The sequence below is a fragment of the Dermacentor silvarum genome, chromosome 6 (genome assembly GCF_013339745.2).
Source record: "Dermacentor silvarum isolate Dsil-2018 chromosome 6, BIME_Dsil_1.4, whole genome shotgun sequence".
In the NCBI taxonomy this organism is placed as follows: domain Eukaryota; kingdom Metazoa; phylum Arthropoda; class Arachnida; order Ixodida; family Ixodidae; genus Dermacentor; species Dermacentor silvarum.
The window spans coordinates 61717528-61725884 of record NC_051159.1 but is presented as its reverse complement, the minus strand read 5'-3'; the positions used below and the strand labels follow the sequence as shown (position 1 = coordinate 61725884).

General features: G+C 43.3%; 1 protein-coding gene across 1 annotated transcript in view; it reads right to left on the bottom strand.

Moving 5' to 3' along the window:
* Window positions 1-6483, bottom strand: part of LOC125946308 (disintegrin and metalloproteinase domain-containing protein 10 homolog) — a 15721-nt gene extending 9238 nt beyond the window's left edge. Inside the window, exons 1-4 of the mRNA XM_049669026.1 lie at window positions 6460-6483; window positions 2881-3042; window positions 1789-1811; window positions 1650-1720 (exon numbers count right to left, since the gene is read on the bottom strand). Of these exons, the coding sequence (XP_049524983.1) occupies window positions 1650-1720; window positions 1789-1811; window positions 2881-3042; window positions 6460-6483 (280 nt within the window). The remainder of the gene's footprint in view (window positions 1-1649; window positions 1721-1788; window positions 1812-2880; window positions 3043-6459) is intronic.
* Window positions 6484-8357: the final 1874 nt, after the last annotated feature.

Here is an 8357-nt window from a genome sequence, read left to right as displayed (position 1 = left end):
GACGAGGCCACAGCGTCATATTTCAGTAAAATACATTAATGTATTTGTTGTGTTGTTGTAAGTTCAACAACTCGAAGTGTCCAAAGTTAATTCGGAGCCGTCCACTTCACGTTCTCTGTAATAGCTTCCGTGTAACATTGTGAGATTAAACCCTATCAATGACCACGAGGCTCCGGCTTCAGTCCTCAACAGAAGGTAAAAAGTGCCTTCCGTATCGAAAAGCAGCCTATATTCTCCCTATCCAGTAGTCTCATATCTAATGGGGGTCCATAAAATAACCCGCATGCCCCTATATGGCATATACAAACTGCGAGATCTTATACGAGGCCTCCATGTGTTCATATGGGGCTTTTTTTGTGTGTGTGAATGGGTTAGCATTAGGAGTGTCCAAGTAGAAAACAGTGTGTGTCTGTGAAGCTGGTCATGCAGTAGAGGTATATATACGCATATAGTGCAACTGACCGTGGTCTGCTCAGGACCACCGTTAGTTGCACTTGGCGTGTCGAGTGAGCCCATCGCAATGTGATGAACGTGGGACCTCGAAGAGCTAGGTGCGACGTAATGCTAACGTATATATCTCGCATTTCCCGCTGGATCGCCACTAACTTTTTTAAAGGTTTTGCATGAGCGTGGAATTAAAATGAATGAGCAAATACTTCATTTAGATGCCAGTAAATGAACCTCAAGGGGTCAAAAATAAACCGGGGACTTCCACTATGCGCAACTGTATCTCAGTCGTTGCTTATCAGTGTTAACCCTCACCAAGCACTATCAGCAGGATACACGCGTTTTTTTTTTTTAAGACATCGTCCTCATTAACTCCAATATCCTACAATTCCGACTGTGGCACGAGTCTTCCAATTCAATGCAAGTAGTGTTGCGTCAGTACGGTTGGCAACTGGGGCGCACTATATCGCATCGGATGTTACTTATAATTGCTGTTCTAAAACATTGAAAATAGTATGAGCACATAGTACGTCAGAAGTGACTGAATCGGATGAAACTGGTTCGTGGGTCCTAGCAGCAGAAGTCAACGGGACACATGCTATAATGATTGATTAGCCACTGTATTCAACAATGCAAATACATGACAATGTGTGCGTTTCTAAGAAAAGAGCCTAGAATTTTGTAGTCGGCAGCATTTAAACTTCAACACCACTTTGCGCGGCAAGTTGAAAGGATAAGTCGCAGCGGTCTGCATCATCGACGCGAACACGATCAGCAGCTGAAGGTGTTCCGAGCACACAGACAAGGTTTGTGCATGTTTTAACACCCCGAATGCATGAGTACATTTCTTTTCTGTGGAGCCTGTCGAGCTATTCATGGTATCTTATTCCATAAGATGCCGGAATCAAACAGCACTACAGTGTTATAGTAGAAATTTGCGGCTTGTGGAAGAATACGTCAAATTTAATGGGATTTTAATAGAAAGCACAAAGATCCATTCTAAAGCTCGTAGAACAACGAGTCTCAGGGTCAGACTTGAGAACGAGTAAAATTAGAAAGTATATCACGCACGAATGACGGATACTTTATGAACTTTGTAATGCGTGAAATAGACTTTCGAATGGTATAATATTGGTCAAGGATTGGCCAGCATAAGGCGAGGCCTGTGTACAGTGAAGTTTACTCCTGATGAAGTCAATGACAATGCGTCACGTCCATGTTGACGTGGTGGCGGTGCTCCTGCACGATGACCACAGCATAGCCCTCTTCAATTCTGTTAACGAAAAGAACAAGACAAAATTTTATTTCAAACAGAGCTCAGTTCACTGGTCATACTCTTACCCTGCTGTTACCCGGAACTTTGCCTGTAACAGTCATTACACAAACCCATTTTCACTGTGCTCTGCACAAGGGCGTTAGCAGCAGAAGGTCTCACCAGAGCACCGTAATTTCTGTCACACACTACACTCTCATCACCGCACAAAGCGCATGTGTCTTCACGTGAGCCGGTCACTAAAGTGCATAAGGACATGCGGCACGCTCTGTGCAATCGAGAGATCATTTGACGATGATCCAGTAGCAGCTGTGACTGACTTGTTAAGAATATAGGCCTAGAAGAGGTCACTGATCTACTTTATCTCTGTTCCAGGTAGACAACGGCTAGTGTGCTACAAATTCATGTGCTTATATATATATATATATATATATATATATATACTCTGTCACGACGTCACTTACGGATGCAGCTAGAATGGCCCGTCGCAAAATACATTAACATCAAACACTTTGGCCGTATAGATAACAAGATGGAGCCACTGCGTGCCGTTGTGGGATGTGGTAGACCTGGCTACGTTATTACAGTTCAATATTAGCCCATAAAGCATAATTCCATATTCTACAACATTATAGCGATGGTGTACAATCGTGTGAGTTCCCAGTGGATCACATATTCTAGATGACGTCTGCAAGAAAAATTCTTAATTTCGTAATCCGTCTAATACGTGCTCGTGGCAATGTACATGATCAGTCCTTAGCAGACGTTTCCGGATCTTTGCCATTAAATGTACACGAGCACATCTAACAGTTCGTCTTGCAGTAATATTAATTGTGTTAGTATGGAATGGGAAAGAAATAAACTACCGAAATTCCACCCGCTGTCTTGTATTACGTATTCTCCTCGCTTCACCTGAGGTGGTATTCTCGGATGATAACTTTCGCGGATACTCTCTCAAGATGTCTCATTCAGCGGACGTGCCGGCGTTCTAGGCATTGTACCAAGAATGACGTCGGGCGTATGCCTCATGCGCTAGTCACACGAAAGTGATCCCGGATACGGCCTCTGGCCACGCTTCGCAACACAAGTCACCTTTGAAGCACCACTGACTCCTCTCAACCAGCTTAGTCAACGCCTGCGTTGACGCGCTTGGCACTCACGCTGACGAGGGTTTCGATGGGGTGCCGCATTGTGTCCTTGAGCTTGAAGGGTGGTTTCTTCAGCGGGTTGTTGCTAGGTGTGTGCAGAGCGAAGCAGCGGAAGATGAGCAGCATGAACCAGGAGGAGCCGAGGACCACCAGGCACGATACGAAAGGGTGGTGCTGCAATTTCGTAACAGTAATAACGGTCGGGGAGCTCGCACTAGTATATATATATATATATATATATATATATATATATATATATATATATATATATATATATATATAAGGCAGGAAATGTAGTACATGAAGGATGCGCAATAAACGAGGCATGTCATTTCGCCTGGGCCCTGCTCGAGAAGGAAAAGACAAAAATGTCTAGGAAGTATTTCGAGACTCTTTAGGCAACGCATTAATGACAGATTATACCTGCAATAAGACTCTTTACAATGAAGCGCTAAAAAAAACGTTACATCCCTGTTTTCACGGGGTCCTGGGAGCAGTAGATAATTCGTGGACTTTATATTTAAAGGGAATGGGGAACATGTTAGGGGGTGATGTTCGGGAAAATAATGTGTGCGTGGTGATTAGGGCTAAGTGAATATTGATGAACCACTATTCTTGCCTGTTTAACGGCGTCATATAAAACGCCTACAAAGCTTAGCCGCTGTCCTGGCAGAACCAAAACTGGCAGTGATTCTATATTTGCAGAGAATGGCTAAATGCACCGAAATTAAGCTTGAAGTCTGTAAGTTATATAGCATTTGTGTAAAATTACTTCTGCAAGCGCATTTTACGAATCGATTCCTGCGACAAGTTTGCCCAGTGTGCCACAAAGATGGCATTTTATGGGAATAGAGGACATCCTATGTGTGGCAAAGTTTCAATGACGTTCAGCTATTTACAGCAAATGCTCGAAACCGTTATAAGCTACATCCCCATAGTCCCGTGAGAAATTGCGGGCATGTTAAGTGTAATGTGTGGAAAAGCGTTTTTAGAGTCGTTATGAAGTTTGCGAATAATTACTCAACCCTCGTTCAGACTCTGTTTTAATGGGAGTTTGTGGTAGGTTTTTCCGGTGAACTTGTTGTTGAAGATGATTTGTTGAAGATGGGTCAAACATTGTGGTCAATGTGCATATATAAGTATCTGTATTACAAATGTCTTCATAAAGTGCTCGAAAACGTAATACAGCCGTTTTCCGCTGTCTCCCACTCTGCCGACAAAATTCTACGTCACACCGAGCTCACATTTGCCGAAAATTTGGGGCGTGTGATGTGCAATGCGTGGGAAACGTATGACGTTCTTGGATTAATCAGAAGTAGGGGTGTGTGACTACTCTTTTTATTCGAGGAAAACAACAGTTATTCCAGTCTACCGGGCGAAAGACAGATGCATAAGGAGATTCGTCTGAATGATTATAGTTCAGGAGAACCACGGTTGTTGCGCAGACGATCCAGTTTCTGCACAAACACGTGGAGACCTCTAATGCGCAACAGTTACAAGTCGTTCAGTAAACATGTTTCGCCTTGTGCAGCCTACGAATTCTCTGTCTCCATTTAGACAAAACAATTTATCCCTCGGACAATCTCACCATGTGTGGATTCCTTCAAAACGATGACGTCATGCTGTGGCATTGCCCTTAGCTCTGTCATCGACCACTACACTCTACTATATGCATCTGCTGACGTGCTATTTTTATTTTTTATTCCTGTCATTGTCATCGTGCACCAGATATGATAGTACTTTCTGGTGTTCCTGAACAGATTCCGTGGAACATTGCATTATTTTTTTTAGTTGGGAATATTCGTAGAAATAAGAGATTTGTAAAAACTACTGGAATCCTCGTTTTCTTTCTATTTTCATGCTTTAGATGAAGCGCCTGCGTGCGCTATGAATTGAACGAGTCAACTTGTTTATATTTAGTGGAAATATGGAATTAATTTTTTTTTAGTTGGGAATATTCGTAGAAATAAGAGATTTGAAAAAACTACTGGAATCCTCGTTTTCTTTCTATTTTCATGCTTTAGATGAAGCGCCTGCGTGCTCTATGAACTGAACGAGTCAACTTGTTTATATTTCGTGGAAATATGGGACGGGTTTAGTGCGTGCAAAAGCGCTTCGATCGGAACGTTGTGCTTTACAATCGCTGCAGAATTTAAACCACAGTATTGGGAGAACTATAATTGTCAGCGACACGAACTGTAGTAAACATGTGAGGAACATTTCGGGTGATATCCATGTGAAGTTTAATGCATGTGGATGAATTTACCTCACTTATTGCGAAACAACTGGAGCACTGTGGTGGCGATCCGTTGACAGCTTCTTAAGAAAGCTGTAGTAACGCAGACAGAAGCTGCATTGTGCATGGCTGATTTCGTTTTAGCGAAAACTGGGTGCCAAAGTAAGTTTCACAACACGGAAAACGAAATGTGGTCTGCTTGCGATGTTTTAGTCCTGCGTGTGAATAAAAGTAAATGAAATTATCCTGTTAAAGTCACCACTGTGTGCCCTACAGTCGTATAATCTCTCTAAATTACTCAGAAGAGATATTAACAGCAAGAGAAAAATTCTATCCAAGGAATGAAGTGTTAAACTATGGGCAAAAAATAATAAAAATATGCAACCAGACAGAAAAGTGTCTATACCAACGGGTTTTATTCTGCATTGCAGACGTAGCGGGAATATTATAATTGCTTTCGTCACGGTTCACTACATCGATCCACGTAACAGCCACACCGCGGGGCTTGTTAGCCATGTCCTTGTCAGTTCTTCGGGCTCATGCTTAGCTCAGCGTTCAAAATTAACGCTTTCAAAACGGCCGATTCAGCCTTGTCGTCAGACCATGGCGTAAACCATGAGAAATTACTATCCTCTGCACTACCGAAAAAAATGTAGGCACGCAAATACGTAATTGTTGAACTGCTAAAACAGTGTTATTTCACACTTTACTTCAAGAAATCATAGGAAAAAAATGATGAAAAAACCATCTTGAAGCATAAAAGCCATGTCTACAAATGTTGACGCAAACTGCGAAAACATTTTATGAGCTGCTTGCAGCTATCTTCTTTTTTAACGGCTGTGTGAGCCGACATATGGCGCCCTTCTTTGGAAGCTGGGTAAACCAGGCTCATAAACACGCGCGGTTTGAAAGTTTTCGCTGAGGCCTATACTTGGCTTGAGAACCAGTGTCCACAAATGTGGACGCTGGTATCGAGGAGGTTATACAAATATACGCACTTGTCAACAAATACTAACACTCAATAATCCAGTCTTTGGTTTTGAGCATTCAGTGATAACCACGCTTGAATTTTAGTAGTCACCTGTGGTTTGTTCGTTAAACAAAATATATTTACATTCCTGTTAATGCGATATCCTTGAAACAGAGTTACTGATGTCGCACATGACTATCGACACGTTTCGCATGTGCAGAGAGGCAATACTAATAATAATTGCTCCACATCCGTTAGCAAGTATACCAATTGGGAAAACTGATGACGTGTCACAGTAGGCCGTTGTATGAAGGCAGTTCTTATGATGTGTGCGTTTGTCACAATCCAGTAGCAAAACATAGGTGCCTAGGATTTCATTGCTTACTTCCTTTCGGCGCAGGATGGCCATGGCTAGGTTACGGACACCGGGCCAAGCAAAGCGCAGAAGGTGAATTTATAGGCAAGGGTGACGTTAAATGGCTATGCAGAATTCCACATCCCTCACGATCGTGATACGACTGCGGCTTGCGTTGGGTGAACCGACAGCCATTGCAGGGACGATAATTGTGATTTAAAATTTAAGTGTAGGCCAAAATACAGCACTAAAAATTTAAGCTCCAATTAGTGTTCCAGCAAGGGCTAATGTCAATTCACCCAACGCAGGTACTAGCGGTTAAAACAACGTCGCTATTGCAAAAATTTTGCTACAACCACCTGCAAAATGGATGCCGGAGAAACAGCGAGAAGAGACGATGTGACTAAAGGGCCCAAATCGTATCTCCTTGTCCGCCACGTCCCGGTGACCGAGCGTAGACCACTGTCCGAACCCAAGTAACCTCGGCACTAGCGTGAGAAGCATACGTCACTTGACCGATAGCATAATCGGCCCTTGCGGCCACAGAAACACATAAGTGGCGCGTGCTGTAACATGACTGAGCCACACGAAATGGAACACGAACGGTAATTTATCATGGAAATGATAACAATCTTTGACGACGAAAAGTCAGCGATATGGTCAACAACACTTTTTTCTTGACTTCCCATGTATACATCAGTTTATTGCCGACGTATCTCGTAACGTTAAACAGTATGTGGTACTCACAGCGAGGAACTCGTACAGGGTGTTGACTGATTTGCCACCGAAGAAGAACGCCCCCAGCCGCGTCAGGAAACCCCGTGGCTCGACGAGCCGGCATTTGTGAAAAACGTCGCAGTATCCGCGCATGTCATTGCACGGGGACCCCGGCTGCAGCTTGGCGCCGCAGTGGCTGGCCATCTCCGGGAAGGCGCACGCAACCTTGCATTTTGGCGAGCCTGTTGGACTCAAATTACAAGTATATGTTAATTTCACTTCATTCTGGTGACCGGCAATGCCCGCATTTAGCTGTCCTATGTCATAGCACGGCATCGCGCCGATAGAAAGCGACAGTTTGTACTCGAAGTTTAACAGGAACTCTGCCTGACAGTTCTTGTATAGTCCACCTTGCCTCAGTTATGAAGGTTGCGCGTGCACGCATTTGTTTCTACAGTTGAGTGAAGGAGGGAAAATTCAAGAACGGCCGACGGAGAAAATTGGAGCAGTACACTTCTGTATTGTAACGATAAACCTCAAGCAAAATGACTTGTTTGCATGATATGTCATCATGAACAGTACGTGGTAGCGATGAATTAGCGCTCACTCGGGTTGAAACTAGTGTAGCTGTCATGGGATAAATATAATGTATTTTCATTTTCCGCGAGCCTCTCCTACTTATTTTTGACGTGCAAATGAGGCACACTGTGGTTGACGGGAGACTTCCAGATACTACACATGGTTTTCTTGATTAGGACATCGTCTTCAACTTCTATGTCTGTTATATCAATGTCGCAGTTCTTGTAGGCGTACTGGCTTCGCTCAGACTTAAAATCTTAAGAAGCCCATTTTGTGGTTATGGTAGCATGTATTGGAAGTCCCGGAAAACAACAACTTACAGCATTTAGCATGACGAAGAGTGCCAATGTAGCTATATCTGCTTTTGCGTGCCCATTCGTCTATGATGAGTAAGAATACTGGTGTTCTTTCTGGTACGTTTGCCGTCTGTTAAATTCAGCGAAGTTCAAGTGGGCGATTTCGGAACTCCAATATATTGCGCTTATTATTACGTCTGCTGTTAGGAAGTCGTTCAGCTTGGCCAAGTTAATCTCTTCGTGAGTTTGTTATAAGTGCGGCAGAAGCCGTTGTGATTCCTCGATCGTTTTGACTATTCTGTAAAATGATGGGATCATCCGAACGATTGTCGACGG